Here is a 24,136-nt window from a genome sequence, read left to right as displayed (position 1 = left end):
TTTCTCCATGACGACTTCCAATTTTCTTCGAATTATATTGTACTTAAAATGATAATTTTTTTTTACTGATCAGAAAGAATAAAATTTAAAAAAAAAAAATACATAAGAAGTGCAAGAAAAACATGCCCTCACTTGTAATATTTTTAATAATTAATTTAATACAACAAATAAGAATTGAAAAGCTTTAATTTGACTTTTGAGTTCCAAGAAAAATATATTGAGAAAAAAGAAGTAGTTGAATGTAAATTTTATTAGATATTACTTATATATATATATATGTCTGTAAAAAGTAATCCATTAGTCTTTACAAGAAACAAACAAACCTTTTAAAAAAAAAAAAAAACTCATGACATTTATGAATAGGCTTAATATCAGTAGCTAAATAATGTAACTGAACACAAAATTATCAGTACTAAAAACTGATTAAATGTCTATTAAACTGTTAAAATGGGCATCTCAACTCCTTAGCCTAGTTTTTTTTTTAAAAATATCTTTTTTGTTGAGTATTTTAGTTTGTAGCAAAATCATTCAAATAAATCTATTCAAAACTTCAGATTCTTTACCAAAAAAATTATATATATATTTTGCCAATTTACATTTAGTCAGCTACATTAGCGAGTCGTGACTTCAACTTTTTAATTTTTTTAAAATAAATAATATTATTTACTATGAGGCTCTATTATTTTATTACTATTAGATCTAGAGCATACCTGCAAAATTTCTAAATTAGAAAAAATAAATGTTTCTTATTTGTTTAAAACTACAGAACATTTGGGTAGGGATATAATTTAACAAAAGATATTTATTCAAATAAAAAATATTCATTTAACAAATATAGATTTGAATTGACAATTTGAACACATGATGTACATTTTGAAGTGAAAAAAATTAAAACATTAATCGTAAAGTCTAAAAATTTATCAACAACAAATTCACACAAAAAAAAAACTCAAAATATGTTTAAAAAATATATATTTAAGAATTAAACTAACAATAAATTATTAAATAGATCCAAAACAGCAGATTATCCAAAGATTATATGCTGTTTTGGATCCATGAATATAATTTAAAGGATATTCACAATTTCTCGAAGGAATTTTTATTAAGACTTCAGAGATACACAACAATTTTAAGAAAATATTCAAAGCAAAATTTATTTTCCATTTTTTTTTTAAACCAAAAGTTACAACAAAGAAAAAAATGATCTTAATTTTTATCATTTAAAAAACTACAGAAACCATTTACAGTTAAAAGAGACTTTAAAAATAATAATACAATAGCAGACAGAATGTAAAGAGAATGAATACCAATATAAATTAGATCTCACACATGTGTTATATGTAAACATTACAAGATTCAATCCCTACAGAATAGAGTCATTTCTAACTGTGATACTAAGTGGAAATTTTTTTTTCCAAAGAAGGTAAAATTATTTAACAATAACAGTTAAAGTTGAGTTGAATGGTACAAGAGTCTATACCAAATGCCAATGAAATTAAATAATCTATACACGTGATAGTGCTATAAACTAAGTCTGATACCTAGTCGAAATAGTTTGATTCTAGCTTACAACATTTGCCCCATTTATATCATAAAGAATGTATTTTAAACACTTTACAATTTCATAATTATACATGAAGTGGATGTGAAAGAGTAAATTTTGATCTAATATAAAGAGTGGTTTCCACTTGAATAATAATTTTATAAACCTCCAAGAAAGACCACTTCTGTATAGCAACCACCACTATTTACAACCCTTTTTGGAAAGCATGGAAATTTTTAAATAGACTCTGTGTTGATGGAAAACTGAAGGATAGACTATTAAAACCTCACCTAAAGACCGGACAAGCCTCCGCACCAAAAGGTCAAATAAGGAAACTTGAAAAAAATATCAAATTAAAAAATATTAACAAAACAATGTTAATTCAAATGTATTCAAAATATTTTTGTGTAACTCGTATTTAGAGAGCTCTTTTTGACGATCACTGAAAGAGATTGACAACCTCATGTTACAGTCAGAGTACACTAAAGACCTGTCAATGATTTAGTTTTAAAGTTGAAAGTTAAATTAGAAAAAAAAAGTTTTTTTAGGAAAAAAAAAAATTTTTTTTTTTGAAAAAACTAAGCATCTCAAACAAACATCTCCTTTTTTAAAGTAAATTAATTCTTATAATATAAAATTAAATGCAAACTTATACATAAAATATAATTGTTTATTTATTTAAAATATTATTTATTGACGCTGAATTTTATTCATCGATCCAGTTTATATGATGCCAACAGAAGCGGCATATCCACAGTGTATGACACTGCGGAAAATTAAAATCGCTTGAGAAAAATCTTATACCTCCTATAATATTTTGAAGTCAATAGAGATGAACCCTAAGAATGACCAACCTCCATTAACGACCACTTTACTGTGGAACAGAGTGGTCGCTCCCGAGAGGCTTAGTTACTACAGAACTAAATTTGATGCTGCTACATTATACCAAACTTAACGGGTATTAGCAGCCATTTAAACCAATATTGATCAAAAATTAAAAAGGGAAACCGAATAAGAGAAGGAAAGATCCCCTAGATGTCTTTTGGTGGGTGGAATCCAAAGATAAATAAAATTCATTTGCCTAAAAATAAAAAAAATCTTTCAGTAGTAGAGTGCATATGATTTATATCTAGCATCATCTTATCTCGCTAAGCATCCATTAGGAAGTATTAAGAAGTATTTAACAAAAAACACATCCTACTTTAAAACCAATCCAAATAGAAATCCATTGGGTGAAACTCCTAAACCTTTAATCATATTATTCTTCAAATCCAGATCAACAGATATCTTTTCATGCTGAAATTTTATTTCTAAATAAAAAGCAAAACATAGAATCAGAATTTTGAGTATGCAAAAACTATTGCATATAAATATCTTACATATATGGCTAACTTGTTTCTACAGTGTGCAAAAAAAAACATCCTGAATAAATTTTGATCCAATGATCGAATCTTCATGTTTTAGAACTCAACTTTAATGGTTCGAGGGGGTGACCTCAAATATACAAATTAATTAGTACATACAATATTATAAGTTATGAAAACAGAAACAAAAACATACTTTCTCCAAATAAGCGCATCTTTTTTCGGACAGATTCAGATCTTTGACCCCAAAATATAGGGGGTAGCAGCAATCTGGGGAATATGGTCCCCATAGTTTGGTCTACAGAGCGATTCAAAGTTTGGACCCTTTAATTTTAATTTTACATTTTGCATATTTCAACAAATTTATTGAATTTTAAACGACTTCTTTAAAATTCGGTTTCTCAGGAAGCATTCAACCCAATTTGCTCACATTTTATACTTTGCCATGTAAAATTACATACCTCAAAATGTAAAAAATGGTATATCATACCTTACAATTTAAATTTTTTCAACTATTTAACAAAATAATAAGTATTTACTAAAATATATTTTTTGTATGGAATTATCTTTGGATAAAAAAATTATATAATTATGTGCAAAAATGTTCAATTCTTTTAAAAAGTTCTCAAGATATGGGGAAATACCCAAAAAGTAAAATTAACATTATGGGACCCAAGTTTTGGATCAGTCTTCTGACCAAATTATTGAGACCATATTTCCCAGATTGCGGCCAACCTATATATTTTGGGGATTAGAAATCCAAATCCGTTGGGAAAAAAGGTATGTTTACTCACAGAAAGTACATTTAATAATTAACTTAAAATATCGTCTGCACTAAGTAATTAGCATCACCCTCTTGAAACATTAAGATTGAGTCATAGAAGCTAAAGATTTGATCATTAGATCAAAAGTTATTCAGGGTGATCCATTTACTTTTTTGCGCACCGTACAATATACAGTTCAACTAGTTTATAAACAGAACATAGAGACCAAGACAATTAGCTTGTTTGGCATGACTACAAACAATCAAGAAAAAGAAATATTCTCTCATTTTCCCGGATTAATTTTATCAATTTCTTTTATGTAATTTCTGGCCTAAATTTTATTATTAATATTTCAGTTATGATTTAAAAAATAAAATGCACAATACTTATGCAAAGTATAAGTGTTCACGTACTATAATAAACAAATTTGAGCTGTGGCGGCTCAGAAGATAGAGTGTCTGCCTTCCAATGAGGTGAACTGGGTTCGAATCCCATGGGTGGCTGATCGATACGAATTCTACAACTGGCACAAACCACAGTGCTGACACAAAAGATCCTCAGTGGTAGACGGATCATGGGTTAGAGTTCCTTGCCATCAGGCTAACGGTGGGAGGTTTTCCTCTCCATGTAATGTAAATTGGGGTTTGTTCCATCAAAAAGTCCTCTCTAAGGCAAATTTCTATCAATACTTGATTCTTGAGTTTCCTTGTCTTCTGGATTGGGTTCAAAATTACAAGGCTACGAAGTAGAATAGTAGTCATAAACCGAAAACTGGGTCAGTGGTCAATGATGATTATAAGATAAACAAACTTACTATGCATTAGATTTGTAAAATGAAAAAAAGTCTTTTAATTTATTAAAAGACCAATTTTGTTTGAAAAAAACTATTGCACTTTTAAGTACCCAAACTTAAATTAATTCATTTTCCCCATCTTTTGGAGTATTTTAGTTAAACTCCCTGACATTTCTCTGATTTTTCCAAATTGAAAAACTTTCAGAGTTTCCTCCGTTCTGCTTTTAAACAGGGTGCTTTATAAACTCAAATGAACCAGAATTATAAAAAATGAGTAAGAAAATTAAATGTTTAAAAACAGCCTGTGTTGCATAATTTTTTCTTTTATTTACACTATTTGGAAAAACACTGGAGGTTGTTTTTTTGTGATTAAATCTTGGGAACTATTCAACCTACAACAATGGAACTAACACATACGAATTCTGAAAAAAAAATTCTTTTAGAAAACTGTTGGTTATTGGATGTGGGTGGTGGTAGTTTAATTGTTTCCTACCCATCCATTTTAGATTTTGTATTTTCTAAACATTGAAAAACGGATGAAGATTAGGCTTAGAATCTATTTGATGGTTTGTATAGCAATATCTTTTGTTAGTTATAGGCGTCTTTTCCATTTCGTCACACAAATAGATTCAGCTATTTTAATACTTATTTTTTATTTAAAAAACTAGATATCACCAAAAAATAAAAGAATATTAAAATAAAAGAATTTTTTAAAAAAATAAAACAGTTGAATTCATTTGCTACTGGTAACTTTGGCGGCTTTCTTGCCTGTGCCACCAAAATGGAAAAGTACCTGAAATATTAACGAAAAATAGTTACCATCATTTCCTAATGAAACTTTAATTTCAATTACAAGACCTTCCATTGTTGTGATAAGTACTCTGTACTGAGGCATTGCATTATCTATCACAGTCATTCCTGAAAATTGGTCAAAAATATTACAAATAGAATATCTCACAAATACAGTATTTACATTTTCCTCAATTTGTAACTAAATTGTTAATATCCTGACTTGTTTAGCTTTAAAGTCATTTTTAGACTCACAAATAAAATTAATGTATAATCTCTTAAGGTTCCAATAAGTTTCATCTAAAAGTGCTCCATTAAGACTTGCTTGCTATAATGCTTGATCCAATAGTTTCCTTGTCTTCCGGTTAAAAATTACAAGGCTACAGTAATGAAAACTGAGAGTTGTAAACTCAAAATTGGATCAGCCGTTCAACACCGATTATGAAATAGAATTAGAGAATGATGAAATAAAATTAGTTTTTTCATCCTTTTATCAGTAATAATCTTAAATTAGGTTTTTTATGTCTGACAGTTAAATTTGCACTGCTAGAACTGTATCTAGTATAATTATGAAATTGTTTTCGATGGATATGCATAAGCTTAAAATAAACTGAATTATGTTTCCTTTAAAATGAAAACTAAAAAGAACTGATATAAGTATTGAAAATAAAACATATTTCCTTATTAACGAGTTTAGTTATTTTATTTTGATTTAAAAAGCACTATGTAAAGTACTAATGCAATTTTTCATAAAGGTATGTTTTGATAATTTATAAAAAAACATGCATTTTCATAATTTATTCAATATAATGTTGTGAGAAGAATTAATNTATATTTATATATATATATTAAGAAATCAATATTCCTTTACAATTGCCATTTTACTTTAACTATATTTCATAGAATCAACCAGAATATTACATAAATAATGGGTTATTGGGTGGAAAATATAATTAGAGGTTCCAAAAATCATGACTGGTTAAAAAAAAAAGTCGTAACTCAGGGAACCCTTTTAACTCTTCTACAAATTTTGGAGCCGTTCTGCTAGAACGCTGTGACTTTTTAAAAGTAGAATATAACTTTAAAGGAAAAGCTAAAATAGTAATATAACTTATCAAAAGAAAATTTTCGTAAGTTTTTTTATAGCTCATTGTACACATCAAAGCAGCTTAATTGGAGACACATTTTGATCCTTCTTACAGTTTTCTGGGTAGTACATAAATATTTATCTTTCATGAGAAAATTCCTGAGACATTTTAATTAACTAAAAAAGCTTTAGCTTTGTATGATTCCCATAAATTGTTGCAAATCCTTCATTTTAACAAATAAATTATAAACTACTCCGACAAAAATGCCACTAAGTAATAAAATATGCGCGGAATTGAATTTTATTTCTGCATGGCTAATTCAGAATGAGTCTTTATATTTATACAAAAAAGTTTCATGTATATCACATAATTATGTTAAAGATCGATTCCTAATAATTGTAAAATATTTGTAAAAATAGATGTACACGGTAACAACATTGAAAAAGTATTAATACTATTTAAGTATATAGATACTTTTGTGTTACTACTGACACTTTTTTAAGATAGCACTGGAAAAAATATAACTTTTTCTATACAATAATAAAAATATATTTTAATAAGATAGATGTCATTTAAGTTTATTATTTTGGAATCATTACAATTTATGGGTAGTACAGCCAAATAAGGCTTCTGAATATAATTAGTTGAATGTGATCCTAATAAATTTAAACTGACAATTAGACACACATTAAATGTTATACTTATTAAAAATTAATGTCTCTGTTTTGTATTTCGATCAGTGTCATTGTTGCTAAGTCAATTGTTTTTAGAATCAACTGCTGAATTTTGGTTTATACAAGACATAAAAATAATTTCAATTTCTATAAAAGATAGACACATAGTTTGAATTATTGCTTTCAGCTGCAGTTATATTGTATTGTATAATACATACAACTAGCCCTTATCAATATCAATTGTAATATATTACTATTGTTAACAATACGCTAAAACATAAATCAAAATTTAAAACTGCATGTAGATACTTTCTTTTGATATTGTCAATAGTACAAGGCTTTAATACGAAACATATTTCTTGTTTAGAAAATAATAAATAATTAATTAAACTGATGAAAATAAAGGAGGAAAACACAGAACAAGAAAATCTTTTAATTAGAATAATGTTCTTAAAAGTAAGAAGAATACCTGTGATTGGTAACCTATGAAGACCATAGGAATGTCCGACATTTTTAATGACTATGGAAGAATCTAATTGAATAATTTCGCATCCCACAAGAGCATTCATTTTAGCTGCAATAATCACATATTTTTTCAAGGCAATCTGAAAGAATGATTTAGGTTTATTACAATTAAATATTAATCACAAAGGCAAGGATGTTGATGCTAAATGTATTTTTTCTTCGCATATTTGGTTGTTTTTTCCGTTTAGAGAGCATTATTTATGTTGTTTTTTTTTTGTCGTTTTTCTTCTTCCCTTTTTAAACTTTTTTCCCCTCTTTATAATTTTCTGACGAATTTTGAATGATATTTCTCATTTTTAATGCATTTTGCTTGTGAATTAATGTCATTAATAAAAACTAGCATAAATATTTGCATTCAATGTTTCTATTTTAAATGTCCTCAGATAACCACTCTCGATGTGAGACAGAGTTTTTCAAGATGTAAAGAATTTGCTTTTGGATAACAGGAATTTTTTTTAAATATGAAGAATATCAAAACCCATTTGATGATACAATGCCATTTTGATTGTTCTTTAGGATTGAAACTAAAATTTGTAAAACTCCTATTTATCTTTATGAGATATTTATTTATATTTTACTTATAAATTACATACTTGTTTTAATTATTATCTTATTTTTTTCACTACAAATGCAAATTACAATTTATATATTTTATTCGTACAAAAAAAAATTCGTTTTTTTTTTTAATTTTTAAGGACATCATTTTTTATTTTAATGTCATTTTTGATGAATTAGAAAGTTTTTTTGCATCTATAAAAGATATTTTTAAAGAATTTTCAGGTCATCAACATCCCTGTTAATCATTAGTTATAATCCCTGTTAATCATTAGTTATAATCCATGTTAATCATTAGTTACAATCCCTGTTAATCAGGGCCCTGTTAATCATTAGTTATAATCCCTGTTAATCATTAGTTATAATCCCTGTTAATCAGGGCCCTGTTAATCATTAGTTATAATCCTTGTTAATCATTAATTATAATCATTAAAGATAAAAATGAAAATTACTTTCAAAACAGAAATGTGATCAACAGAAATGCTGTCTTCTTCATCCCATACTTTGCACATTTGTTTGAGTGTAATCTTTGGCTCTTGGTTCTCATCAAACCGAACACTCACGGGTATGAAAGCTAATATTCCTTTCAAACTTCCACACATAATAAAACCTAAAATTTAATAAAACATTTTTTTAAGTTACAGTGCACAAAAAAGGGAATTCTTAGAATAATTATTGATTTAATGATGATTTTCACATACTAGAACACAATCTTAAGGGTTTAAAGAGTTAAACCTAGATATGTTAATTAATTCGTATAGACAATATTTTTGTGTTACAAAATCAGATATGGGGGAAATATGCAAAAAATAAAATTAATATTAAGGGATCTAAAATTTTGACCTAATAAAAAATAAATAGGGAATAAAAATTAAACTATATTTTTTAGATTGTGGCAACCCCATCCCTCTATTTTGTGAGTCGAAAATCCGAGAGTGTTGGGAATAAACGTGTGTTTATTAAGAAAAATTATATTTTAGTGTCTGATTTCATAACTTAAAGTCTAGTCTTCTATAATTAATGAGCCTTTTGAAAGTTAGGTGTCAAAGCATTAAGATTAAATATTAGTATGTGAAAATCCAATCATTAGATCAAAAGTTATTCAAAGTGTTTCATTTTTCTTGCACACTGTACAAAGTCAAAGTTGAATTAAAAAATAAACTACTATATGACGAAAATTGATTAGCAGCAGGGTAGAAAGGCTTTTGAAGAATGACAGTCTTAACCAAAATTGTCCCAATAATAACCCTAAGCCAAATATAAGCATTAAAAAAGCTAAATGCTATATTTTTACTGTATATATACAGAAATTTTTATATATTTGGGTAAAACATGATTGATTTTTCTTAGAAAATGTGTTGGTTTTAAAAAAAAAAAATGTTTTAGTTAAATTAGTTTCNACTTTGCACATTTGTTTGAGTGTAATCTTTGGCTCTTGGTTCTCATCAAACCGAACACTCACGGGTATGAAAGCTAATATTCCTTTCAAACTTCCACACATAATAAAACCTAAAATTTAATAAAACATTTTTTTAAGTTACAGTGCACAAAAAAGGGAATTCTTAGAATAATTATTGATTTAATGATGATTTTCACATACTAGAACACAATCTTAAGGGTTTAAAGAGTTTAACCCTAGATATGCTAATTAATTCGTGTAGACAATATTTTTATGTTACGAATTCAAATATGGGATAAATGTGCAAAAAATAATATTAATAATAAGGGATCTAAAATTTTGACCTAATAAAATAATAAATAGGTAATAAAAATTGGTACTATATTTTTCAGATTGCGGCTACCCCATCCCTCTATTTTGTGAGTCAAAAATCCGAGTCTGTTGGGAATAAAGGTACGTTTATTAAGAAAAAGTATATTTTAGTGTCTGATTTCATAACTTAAAAGTCTCGTTTTCGATAATTAATTAGCGTTTTGAAAGTTGGAAAGCCAAACCATTAAGATTGAATCTTAGTAAGTGAAAATCCAATCATTAGATCAAAAGTTATTAAAAGTGTTAATTTTTTCCTGCACACTGTACAAAGTCAAAGTTTCATTAAAAAATAAACTATATGATGAAGATTGATTAGCAGCAGAGTAGAAAGGCTTTTGAAGAATGACAGTTTTAACCAAAATTGTCCCAATAAAAACCTTAAGCCAAATATAAGCATTAAAAAGCTAAATGCTATATTTTTACTGTATATATACAGAAATTTATATATATTTGGATAAAACATGATCGATTTTTCTTAGAAAATGTGTTGGTTTTAAAAAAAAAAAAAAAAAAAATTTCAGTTAAATTAGTTTCATTATTCACGAAATATTAGAACTCAAAAACTAACGATTGAGACAGTTTGTAATAGCCCATATTTCGTTGGTTTAAAATAGTTTAGTCAATATTTTGAACCATGGCAAGCTTTTAACTAAACATTTCTCTTGATTATTTTTCAGAAGGAGAATACATTTTGAGACAATTAAATATTTACATTCATAGTTTTTTAGCTTATTTTATGTAGTATGATGATAAAATTTGCTAAAAAATCTGCTTACCACATAACTTGCTTTCTTTCACAGTTTTGCTTTCTTTCACAGTTTCTTTCAAGTCATTTTTTAAATGTAGCCAACACTGCTTAGTAGCATAAATGGTATTAAAGCTTAGGTGACAACTTTCTTAACCAGATATCAGTAATTAGAAGTAGAATAATACATATAAAGTTATTAAAATTCAAATTAATGCAATTTTAAGGTGTTCTTACATCCACATAATTGTACAGAAGTATATACCTAATATTAATGATATTATGCATGAATTTACTATTACTAAATACAAAAATATAATTAAATGGAGTTTAGTATTACTAAATACAGAATACTTTCGATATCTTGAAAACCTTGTTATATCAAAAAAAATTTTTTTCTCCTTAGCAATCAACTTTGTATATCCACCTAATATATACTATTAACATTAGTATATCCACCTAATGTCAATTTGAATTCTTATGTCGAAGAGTTTCTTTTCAAAACTTTGTTATGTCAAAATTTTCAAAATAGAAAATGCATTTTTTTGGAAAATTTACAATGTAAGTTTATTGTATACCAATTCTTTCCTAATTAAGCCATAATTATTTTTGTATTACTTTTAAAAATAAAATTATCATTCTTGTATTTAGACTTATAGTCAACTATCATCATTACATACATATGTAATAGTAGTTATTCCTATATTTCATGACTCTACTTTTTAGAGTAATATTTAAAAAAATATTTTTCGACTTTTTAGAAGAAATTTAGTTCTGTACTTGTTATTTTGAAAACTCACTATCTGGAACTTTTATTAGCGTCCCTTCAACTTAAAGATATCGGGAGTATACTATACTACAAAAACTCTCAAAAAGCATGATTTTTATAACTCAACCATAACATTGTAATTTTAACTATAAAACCATTATAGTTATAGATAAATCTTAAGATTTATACAATGAAAAAAGTATACTGTACTACAAAAACTCTCAAAAAGCATGATTTTTATAACTCAACCTTAACATTGTAATTTTAACTATAAAACCAATATAGTTATAGATAAATCTTAAGATTCATACAAAGAAAAAAAAAGAAACAAATATCAAAAACAAAAAGGAGCAAAAGGTGATTGAACAAGTGGAAGGAAAAATTAAATGAGATGCAAAATATAAATAAATAACTCAACACTTATAATAATAGACCAATAATGTAAATTATGAATAATAGATACCAAACTTTTAAAAAAAATCAAACAGCTTACCTCCAGTGGGACTTGTCTGCTGCCAACAAATAGTCGTTATTTGTCCTAAACCAGTGTCCCACTCATGAGCTACAGTAACTCTGAAAGTTTTAAAACGTGAATATATTATATGGAGCTTCATTGAGATGAAAGTATCAAAATTCAGAATCAATTAAACAAAATTTTAATAATAAATTGGTCGTAAAGTATTAAATTTTTTAAATAATTTTATATGCAGGGTATCTGCTACATTTTAGATTTTCAAATTCATGACTTTTCATGACTAATTCCAAGAATTTTTCATGACTTAACAAAAGTTACTATTTTCTCCAACAATAACACAAGAATGAATTTAAAAAAGCATTATAATAACATTAATTGAAATGATAGGTATGACCAAAACTGTTATACTCTGCATCTTCATTTTTATAGATTTTAAATTTAAAAAAAAAACAGAGTAAAGAAAGAGTTGGAGCAATAAAATAGCTGGAAAAAATACAAAAGCAAATAATTTTTTCTTATTTTTTTTCTGCAGAATTACATTCTAAAGATACTTTTCTTGTTCATCAAAAAGGAAATAAATACTCCTGATTTTTCTGTTCTCATTTTGAAATAAAAAAATTCGTCAAAGACTGGTTTGCTCCAGCTAGAATTTAAAATTGATAAAATAAAAAAAATTCTGAAATCACAGAAGTTTAAAAGATAATTCGCTCTAGAAATGATGTTTTTTTTTAAATTTTTAATACATTTCTTTTTAAAATATAGAATAAATTTAACAATACTTTTTTTTCCAAAAATTTCTTAAATGCTTGTTGTCTTGGGTGCGTTATTTTTGTGTTAATAAATGGCCTTTGCATTTATCTGGATGTATGTTATTTATTGAAAATGGTTGCATGGAACCATATCATTACTTAATATGCATTTATCAGTCTCCGTGCCTTATTTTAAATGATACTTTTTAATATATTAAAATTAAAAAACAGGTTACATTGCTATCAAATGTTCCGTTAATTTCTAAACTCTAATTGAAGTATATTGTTTTATCCAAATTAGTTTAGCACTTTTTTACTATGAGAAAACAATTCAGGCAATCGCTTGTACTCAGAATAAAAAAAACAACCTCACATTTTAAAATCCTATATCGAGCTCACGCTTAACAAACAAGAGAATATTCAGAGTCACTGTTATTTAATAAGGATAAAGCTGAAAATTCCTTTCATTTATTCCCCCACCACCATATCATCTTCAGCCTTTGGACTTTACTCAGAACTGTTGTGCTGTGACCAAGCTCTGTGCATCATGACTTCTCACCATTTTGGCCACAGAGGCAAACGGAAGTTCTTAAACAACCACGAGCTATATCATGTATCTGATGTTGCTGCAGAGTTCATGGATAGGCTACAACCCAAAACTCTGTGAATCACACAATGGACAAAAATGGCAAAGACACAGCCAAGTATGAGAAAAGGATGAGGAAATTCAGACCTTCACAGGACGAGGCTTCGCAGCTTGCTCGAACTCTTCAATATCTAAAGATACTTTTTTCTGACAATGAGGTTATCCAGCTTGTGAGAGCATAGCTTTCATGAAACTGTTCCAGTAAATCAAGTCCAGAATACTGAGTTTTTTTTTGTGGCTAATTATCTTTAGATAATTAGCACTTGCAAGCACAACAAACTCAGCATCATCTAAAAGGGTGAGTCTTAATTAGGCTAGGTACCTCCAAACAATTTCTAGTTACACCCTTTCATTTACTGAACTTTTTACAAGTTTCATATAAAAAAATATATATATAAAAAAATTATTAACTGATTCGAACATGATTTGCATAGTAAACATTTATGGTTTCTTAGTGGCAGGGTTTGTTGATTTAAATCAGCTTGATTTAAATCACGATTTAAATCAAATGATTTTTTTAAAAAAATCATTGATTTAAATCAAAAAAATTTTTTTCAGCTATATATATTGATTTTAAAAGTCAAAAAACAGTGTTTTAAATTTTTGATACTTTTATTATTTTCTTTTCTTAGTATTAAAATTTAATTTAAATAAATTGCTGCATTAATTAATTTTAGTTAATGAAATTACTTTTTTGGTGTGTGTTCAATTCCAACACATTTGAAATTACATTTTTAAAAATGTTTTGATTCTTGAGATTGAAAGTACAGATTAAAGTAAACATTTAATGCTGTCTTAATATAGACTTGCATAGCTGTAGAAAGTAATTAATAAACATGAATATTTTTCAAAAAATAATACAAATAATGTTAATTAAAATTCTACCTTTTGAATGAAAAAGCGTGAATTAAAATCTACATCATATTTTATTGGTGGAAAATGTGTATTTCTGAAGCTTGAGGTTATGTTAAAAAGAAATTACCCTAATATGCCAAAAACAGAAAAAGAAAAAAAGAGGGCTGATGAATTCAGATGTATTTTTCCAAATATAGTGTCATTCTTCCCTTTCAAACTCTTTCAAAGTCTATTTGATGCAGTAGGGTTATTAACTGGTATTTTTTTCTCATAATATGTTTACAGTATCTTTGACATTATCTGATTTTCTATAAAGAAATTTTGTGAAAAAAAATTCCAATGAGTACATAGATTTTCTAATTTTTTTTTAGCTTAACTTATCTATTTTGATATAGAATTAAAAATGAATATTTTAATATAAAAATATATAGATTAAATATTTATTTATTATTTGATGAATGACTACATTTATAAACACAGTCTGCTACATTTATTTTGTCATTTTAAAAATCAAGAGGAAAAAAAAGAAATCACAATTTTAAATTAAAGTTATGGTTTGCTAACTGAAACTTTGTTTTAATAGTTAAAGTACAGGGGTCTGTCCAAGCCAAATTTACTACCGTTTAACGGTACCTTTACAAATTCAACTTTAGGAAAAATGATAGAATAATCACACAAAATACTTTTTCTTAAAATTTTATTTTTGTGTCTCGTAAGAAACGATAAATCCATATTTTTACTATATTTGTGTTGATTTTTTAATATAATTTTTAATTTTCACAAAATAGGTACCTCTCAGAAAAACCCAGACAGACCCCTGAAGTATTCTTTAAATTCTCTATTTAATCTAGTCTTTAAATTTTAATCATGCATTTCTTTCAAAACAGTTGCTATGCATTCAAAGCCATGTATTATAATGAAAAATTATTTTAGTTAGAGCTTCTAAAATATTGTTACAACATAGTTTTAATATTAAGTTAATTTGATTAAACATTTATAATTTTTTTTAATCATGAATTAAAGTTCTTACAGTGTATTTGAATAAAAATAAAAAAAATCTGATTTAAATCAAAAAAATCTGATTCTTTTGATTTTTTTTAAAAAAATCAAAAAAATCACGAACCCTGCTTAGTGGTTCTTTTTCATTAGGTGAGTGGACATAGTATTTAATTAAGTTGATCTAGTTTAAACTTTTTCTAAGAGTTGTCATAATAAGTAGGGTTAATTGTATAGTAGCGATCAATCCAGGGGTGATTGTGAGCCCAATTAAAAAATTCTGAAAATTTCCTGAGTAAAATCATTTATCCCGCATTTCAAAAATTTAATAAATCTTATAATCTTTAACAAGTCTTTATGAATTTAAATCATTGATATTTTCACAACGTGAAATTCCATATAAATTATATACAGCATAAGTGAAATTAATAATTAAGTATTTAGTTTAATTTTATCTCTAATCACATTTATTATTCTACCAAAGAAATATATATATTTACAAATGAAAGAGATGCCAAGTATTAATTCTAGTTCTAATATTTTTAAATAAAATATAGAAGAATTTTTATACATAAATGTGATCGATGATTTCTGTAAACTTCTGGACTTTGGATTTCCGGAAATTTCAGGATCGCGGTCAGCGAAAATCTGGAAATCCGAATTTTTTCCGGAGCACAATCATCTCTGTCAATCATAAATAGTATCCATTTAATCAATTAGCGAAAAATATAAAAACATTTTAGTTACACTCTTCCATCATTAGGCGATACTCTCCAAAACTGAATGTGTCCACTTCTCGTAGCTACGATAAGGTAACAGTATTCACTGCAGTCGCTAAGATTAGAAGATGGCAACCCAAACATACCAGTCCATATCATTTCTACAATATAAAACAATTTTTTTTAAAAAATAATAATATAACATGCACAACAGAACTACTAGTTTTAATGCAAATTTTAAATAATTAGTAATAATAATTTAATAACAATTTAGTAAAAAATAATTTAGTAATATAAGAAATAATAATTTAGTATTATAAGTAGTACAGGGTTCTTGCTCAATTATTTCAAAAAAAATTAGGACTTTTTTAGGACTAAGGAAAAAAAATTAGCACCTGATGTAAAGTAAAAATAACATACTTAATCTATACATGATATTAAAAAAATACAAATAAAGTGTTTCACGATTCATGAAGTAAAAATCACATAAATAATTAATCTATACATGATGCAAATTGCAGCTTAATTTTGTCACAATCTTTTTGAACTTCTTTCCCCAAAGCCCAAGAATCTTCTAAAAAGATGGAGGCAGCAGGAGAGCTGAAGGCAACAGAATTTAAGGATTTAGGGAAACCGATTTAAGGAATCCGATCACTCAAAAAAATTTTCAAAACGCCAAAATAAAAAATATTTAGCACTTTTTTAGCACTCAGAAGAAATTTTAGCACTTTTTAGGCCCTAAAAATGCTGGGGGGAAATTTTAGCACTTTTTAGGACATTTTAGGACAGCAAGAACCCTGGTAGTAATCATTAATAGTAATAATTTAGTAGTAATAATATAAATAATTTTTAGTTCAAACCGATTATTTTTACAGCAGTTAATAATTTTATTCCTTGAAAAATAAATTCTCTTGTAATTTTCTCCCAATTTAAAATTTTTGATAATAAATTTTCACATGTACTGAAAACTAGACCCAACAAAATTGGCTGTGATAGTTATTTACAATTTTAAAATTTCACAATAACAATTACAATTTTAAAAAATCTATTTACATACAATTTTAAAAATCAAAATATAAGAATTCTAAAAATGGTCAGAATTACCACATTTTTCTCAACTTTTACATTCACGTCAATTCTGTTTACTCCAACATTAATTTCAACAGATTGAAAACATTAAGATAATCATCACTGTTTTAATTTTCATTTTCGCTTCAAGATTTTCAGTTAAAAAGGTTTGATCTTTTGAAGTGACAGAGTAATTAATGCAAAATGTATCTAAAAATATGTTTTTATTATTTCTTTTTGAACATTAAATGTCCAAAAAAAAATTAAATACAATACTGGAAAATGTTCAAAACATCAAGTGAAAATTTGCAATAGGAATGTTTGAACACCTTCTTAATAAAAAATTATTAATAGTTAATATAAAACTTTTTTTTCAATATACAGTGAATTCTCGATAACTCGAATCTGATAGGACTGACGAAAAACTTCGACATATCAGAAGTTAGTTAGTTAGTTTCGGTTTTGAACTTTCAAAATATTGTCGCATTATTTAATTAATGCTTATTAATTACAAATCTTCTAAATGCTTACAATATTTAAGATCATTTTTCTGACAAGCCATTTACGATAAGACTGTTAGAAGCACTTTATGATACCCTGGTCCATCGGCTGCAACTTTGCTGTTGTATTTGGCGGGAGAAACTGCAAGTTTACTGCTTTCAAATTAGGTAGATCACTATGCGCTGTGCATTTATCCATAAAGAGTATCACTTTTCTTTTTTTAGCGAAGAATTTCCGATCCAATTTTCTTACATAGTCTTCAAATAAAACTGATGTCATCCAAAACTTTTTGTTAGACTTGTAATCCAAAGGATACGTTTTTACATTCTTGAAACATCGGGGATTTCGGTATTTTCCGATAACAAGTAAGGGCAATTTCTCTGTCCCAGACGCATTTCCTCCAACTAGGACAGTCAAACGTTCCTTGCTCATTTTACCCCCTGAGCAGTTTTCATCCTTAAATGTCATAGTCTTATTTGGAAGACATTTAAAAAATAAAACCATTTCATCAATATTGAAAACATCATTTTAACTGTATCCTTGAAGTAAATTTGGTAACGTTTCATTTAATCACTGTTCACATACTTTAAGAGGGACAGCTTTAGCTTCTCCATGAAGAATGCGAAGGACATTGTGCGTGTTTTGCAAAGGAAGGGGCAAGATATCAGCTCCTGGTTTTTTTTTCTTGCTTTAAAAGATCCAAAAAAAAAATCGAGTTAAATAGAGTACAATTCGAGTAATCGAGAATAATTAACATGAAATTGAAGATAAAAGGGTCGGGACCTCATAAAAAAATCGAGTTATAGTAATATTCGAGTTATTGTACTTCGAGTTATAGCGAATTGACTGTATATATATATACACACACTTGGTCCTCTGGATTATATTGAAATATATACCTAAAATATTGAACAGACATAGTTTTGTAGATAACTACTACCACCAAATACTAATCTTCTTCTTCCACTTCTAATTTAATATTGTCCTTTTAGGTATCTAATTTGAAGTTTCGGAAAAAGAGACACGGTGCACAGCTTAGAGCACAGCTGCAAAACATCTTGATTCTCCTGCTAATAGTTTGTGCAAAACAAAATCACATTAGATTTAATGCTGAATATATTAAGAACATTCCTCAGTCAAATTTTTATATCAGAATAGCTCCAAAGATCTTTCCAAAAAGTGCAAAACTTCCAATTTTTTATTTAGATAGTTGTTCTCTTACAAGAATGAACAGCTCTCACAACAAAACTTTCTAAAACGGCTGTAAATTTTCATTATTATGATATATACAGAATAATTTTATTAGGAAGTTAAATAGAAAATAATTTCTGCAATAACAAAGTAGCTCTCAAAAGACTTTGTAAAAATATTACCTACACAGATTTTACATTAGCAATGCAATCTGACTTAATAGTGTCCAAATAAAATAACACACATACGTAAATTTTTCACTTTTAATGGCCAATATGCAATTGTATAGAGAGTTATAGCTTCAGCAAATATTTAAGTAATTTTAGCTGGCAAAAGTAATAATTCAAACAAAGCGTCTTTCCCTCCGAGAGAAGTTGAATTTAATTTACAACGCAAAAGCTAAAATTTAATTATTATTTAAATATTTACTTATAAAAAGAATTAAAGTTACAACTATATTTAAATAATCAATCAATGAAAGAAATAAAAAAATTACAATGTAACAAAAAAAAAAATGATTATGCATCATACCAATAGGAGCCATTCTAAAAATCTCTTCTCTAAGTGCATCGATGGTTGATGTGTCGGAAATATTAAGAGTTTTAAGAGAAGAATTAGAGTATCCAGAGTCTTCTTTTATAGTAGGTTCATAATCCTCCTCAGAGCTATCACGATGCTTTCTTTTCGTTCTGGGAGTTCGTTTAAAATGTTTTGTTCTTTTACCCTTTTTTGGTGATTTTTCTTCATTTTTTCTTTCTTCAGAAACTGGACTATTATTCCTCTTTATTATTTCAGTTATGTCACAAATTACTTTCCATTCTTTGTCTATCTCTTCATAAAGCTCAAGTCTGTGATCCATAGTCAAAGTAGCTAATAAACACCTAAATTGTTATGGAACTTTAAAAATTGCGAACAAAAATAAAAATAAGTAGAAAGAGAAAACTATGAGCAAAATTTTTCTTTATTTTTAAAAACAGATGGAAAAAACAGAAGAATATTAAAAGAACAATTAAAAAATGGAAGCTAATAAACGAATAATGCTATATCAGTGAAAATTAAATGCCCCCTTTTTTTTAGAGACTAAGAGCTCCCGATCACCTGCCTCATGCTGGGTTTTTATTCATCATTGTTTTTTTTTAAAAAATAAAGTTGATAAAAGATTAGAAAAATTTTTTAATAATAGATTTAATTAATAATAGTTGTTAAGTAAATAATTAAAATAATTTATGTAAGAACATTTTGTTAATATGTTAATCATAAAAAAATGAACAATTACCTAGATTTCAAAATCAATCAACAGTACTTAAAAAAATATTTAAATTAAAAAATACATCAAGATCAACACACTAAAAGGTAATAAATGAGAAGTAATTTTATTTGTTGACAATATATAACGATAGTCTTATATCACATAACAGTTCAAATTAGAAACAGTTTTCCTTTCTTGACTCTTGAGTTATATACACTTTTAAAAATTTCAGTATAACATATCTGATTGAAAAATACTAATTATTTAAAGAAAAATAAGTAAAAAAAAAATAATAGGTAAAAAAATTACGGAAAAACATTTAAAATATGAATAACTTTTGAGCAAATTGAAATTTTTAAAAAAAAACTCATGTTGAGTTCATAAACAAAAATGCACTTTCAGTAGGCACATCAAATTTCAACTCAGTAGTTGCATTTCTGTAGTCTACAGAGTGGCTTGAATGGCATTTTGAATGGAGATTGTTTAATAGTTAATCAATCTCCAACAATTATTGAATATTTTTTTTAATCCATTGTACTCCTTATACTCTACACACCTTAGTAATTTCAAGTTTCTAAAGCTTTTGCACTACAAAACGCCATGTAAAGTTGAGCATCCAAAATAGTGTCGCCAGTAGCGGAAGCCTATGATTTTTAACATAGAGCTATATTTCAGAGTTAAAATAGTATGCAAAGTTGAAGGTTATCTATAAATATTTTTTTGAACCTATTGCATAATATACTAACATCTTAGTCAGATAAAAGTAACCAAATGTGTGAGAGCTGATTGATAAATTTTAGACTGCTCATCAACTCCCTTTTTTTTAATTTTTATCTTACATAATATTTATAATCTCTCTAAAAGCAGAGGAGCTAATTTTCTAAACTATCTATCTGTAATCAGAAGTACAGTCACAATAACACAGAAATATATATAGTTAGTGGTTATGAAAAAAAATATGCAAGAATTTACATTTAAATAAAAAATAGTAACACTATATTAAAAATTATACAACACTGAAATTTTTTATTTCATTATAAAATGATAAAATGAAATTGATTACTAGACATCAATCATTTAATTTTTGGTTAAATTAGTCTTACAAACTTTTTGTCATCCTGCATTTGAACCACTAAAAAGTTTTGCTCACCGCATTTCTTATTTATCTATATGTTCTTTTGCTTTTTGATATGGATAGAAGATTAAGTTTCAGGATAGCTGGATGAATGGAAGAAAAATAAGAAATCTTAGCACTTTTTTTATTTCTTCTGTCTATCAAATTGTTTTTGTTTTTTATTTATTATTTTAAAAAATGCCTAAGGAGTAGAAAAAAATAATTGTAGGTAAGTGGAAAACAACAAGTTTCATAACTCTTGATAGTTAAAGGGGAAAAAAAAAATTTTAAACAAATTATTACAAGAATTTTCAAATACTGAAATTTTTACTGAACCTCAAGACCATAATCGTAATTATGAAATTGCAATAATTACAAAATCATACTAGTTAATATAAACATTTTTTTTTGTATTTAATTATAGAATTGAACCTCATTAATGTGAACTTAAAGGAGACCAAAAAATTATTTCTGTCCAAAGTAGTTCAGAATTTTTTTCATTAAAATTATACACGCATAGCTTAATTCATAAGACTGAAGAACATAAATAACAACAATCGTATGTAGAAAAAAAATGTGGCTCAAACTAAACATGTGACAAAGAATAAGAGAATATTACCTATTATTCTTCGCAGCTCCTCTTGGGGACCACCTGCAACAACGAAAGCTTCTAAATGGTTCAGCTCTTTCTGGTGGTTTAGGATACATTGTAGTGTCCATTAGGATATTGTGCAGGTTTTCTGAAAAGAAAAATATTAAATCACTGTTTAAAAAATTAACAGTCAATTGATACAGATAATTCACAAATTCTTTTTCTTCCTCTATTGGCATGACAGCCCTTTGGGGGCTAGAGCCTTCCTCCATTCTGTTCTTTTCATTGCGATTATTCTCAAGTTAGTAATTCTTAGGATTTTCATCTTCCACACTGTCAAGTCATCTGGTTTTAGGCCTACCTCTAGCTCTAGTTCCAATTAGTTTGTAATTCAGTTCTATGTCAAGGAAGAAGGGCTCATTCGACAGGTGTGACTCGCAAGCTTTAAGCGACTTATTTTGATGTATTTGTAGATATCAGAGCTTCCTTGAATAGTCTTTATAGCTCAAAATTATGTTGTTGCCTCCATAAGCAATCCACATTTATAAAATTCACAAATTGAAAACATAAAACAAAATATTTAAAAATAAAAACTTTAAAAACCCAGTAACAAATAAAAAGATATCAAGGCTCAAAAATCTAGAACCTTTACAAAACTTGAATAAGATATTTCATTGTAAACAATATTCAAAAACCTGTCAACAGTTAAACTTTATTATATTTCTTATTTCATACAAACTAAAGATAAAACTTCCTAGAACAAACATATTTACAGACTATAAAATTTTTTAATGACAAACACTCTGAGTACAATGAAAAAAAAATCTCCTTTAAAAATTTAAACATTTTGGCAAAAAACATACATGCAGAAAATAGACAAAATTATCATTATCATTTAAAGTTCATTATCCTTTAAGTTCATTATCCTTTAAGTTCATTATCCTTTAAGTTCATTATCATCATCAAATTCATTATCATTTAAATTCATTCATTATCATAATGTAGACACTAATTTTCAAACCACACATAATAGTTAATCAATTTTCAAGAAAAGTGTTTACAAATCTCAATTGATTGAGAGATATTTAAATTAAAGAAATTTCTTCATTTGTAAAACTGCTTCCTTTTATTTGCTTGATTTTTCATTAAGTAAAATTAATAAGCAATGCTGATTCAATTAAATGCATCTTAATCTCTCCCTTCTGTTAGTTAAAAATCTTTTTCTGAAAAAATAAAATTGAACAAAAGATTCAAATAATAATCACTATTAATTTTTTTAATCACTATTATTATTTTATTTTCAATTTTTCTTGTTTACAACTGTAAAAGTTAATAGGGTTGCATGGAGAAATAAAATTTGTAGAATTGTGTTACACAAATCTTCTAGAGTATTGTCGTAAGGGAAAATAAATGTCTCCGAATTGGAAAAAAAAATCAACTGCAATCATAAAAAATTTTATAATTTTGAAAAAGAATTGCAAAAAGGAAGATGGAAAAATGAGATTATTGAGTTATTGACATTGGTAGAAATTTCAGAAATATTTACATGTGGCCTCTACAACTGTAATACTAGAAAGATATATTAAATGAATAATATTTGCCTCTATCTCTCATTGTCCTGACACATCGGAATGGATTGGGAGGAAGTGTGACATCCTTTAAAACAAGTGATTCCTTTGATACTAAGATGACTTGCTTGTGAAGGGGAGAAGGAAAACCACTTTCAACTGGGCTGCTGTGGGAAGTCTGAAATACACAATTTCATATTATATGCTAACAAAATAGCTCATTTAGTTAATTACGTTAAAATAGGTTAAAGATTGATTCTGAATTCCAGTACCTAGAATAAAATTTAATAAGTTTGACCAAATAAAACTACAGCGAAACCTGACTAGTTGACTACCTGGTTTGTCAAATAAAAAGGAGCAAAAGGTTTTTAACCTGACCCTATTTATCACGTATACTGATTTTGGAAATAAGTCAAATTTGTTTAAGGCTGTTGGTATTAAATCCTATTCGAATTCCTTAATAAATTGAAGCGGGAAAACTTTTTCAGAATATTTTTAATACCATTACGTAATGCATTGAATTTTTACTGAATTAGTAGTAACTCCTTTATCAGACGACCCTATGGCAAACTATTGAGAACTTTTGCAACAAATAGGTTTGCAAATATAACAAAATCAATTTTAAAATGTTGAAAAAAGTATATTATTTGGTTTTTTCATTGCATTTATGTTCTTGTAGAATGGTATTTTATGAAGTTAATAATAAATAACCAGCATTACAAAATATGCATCTGCTTTATTTTTTTAAACAAATTAGTACATAAGAGAAAAGTACCATATCCGGAATCAGGGTTGGCAAGTTTTTGACACATGACGGTTTTTACCGGTTTATACCATGGTTTTTACCGTCATGTCAAAAAACCCTCTGTCAAAAACCCATAGTTTTGGTAAAACTGTATTTTTATTTGAGTTTAACTGCTTGTAATTTAAAATTAATTCATTTTAGGCAATAAAATTAGAAAAAAAGTTGTTAAAAGATATTTAAGAACAGATTCTTGCATTTTCCCAACATGATTTTATCTACTAAATAATT

The 24,136-nt window shown here is 26.9% G+C and overlaps 1 protein-coding gene across 1 annotated transcript in view; it reads right to left on the bottom strand.

Moving 5' to 3' along the window:
* LOC107440727 (general transcription factor 3C polypeptide 4) overlaps positions 1–24,136 on the bottom strand; it is a gene marked incomplete in the record, with an annotated part of 36,045 nt that overhangs the window by 10,669 nt on the left and 1,240 nt on the right. Inside the window, 9 exon segments of the mRNA XM_071177167.1 lie at positions 2,745–2,853; positions 5,284–5,382; positions 7,485–7,620; positions 8,548–8,705; positions 11,874–11,953; positions 15,849–15,981; positions 19,112–19,461; positions 21,563–21,683; positions 23,137–23,281. Of these exon segments, the coding sequence (XP_071033268.1) occupies positions 2,745–2,853; positions 5,284–5,382; positions 7,485–7,620; positions 8,548–8,705; positions 11,874–11,953; positions 15,849–15,981; positions 19,112–19,461; positions 21,563–21,683; positions 23,137–23,281 (1,331 nt within the window).

This window comes from Parasteatoda tepidariorum, chromosome 2, assembly GCF_043381705.1.
Source record: "Parasteatoda tepidariorum isolate YZ-2023 chromosome 2, CAS_Ptep_4.0, whole genome shotgun sequence".
NCBI lineage: Eukaryota > Metazoa > Arthropoda > Arachnida > Araneae > Theridiidae > Parasteatoda > Parasteatoda tepidariorum.
This window is presented reverse-complemented; position numbering and strand designations above follow the sequence as displayed.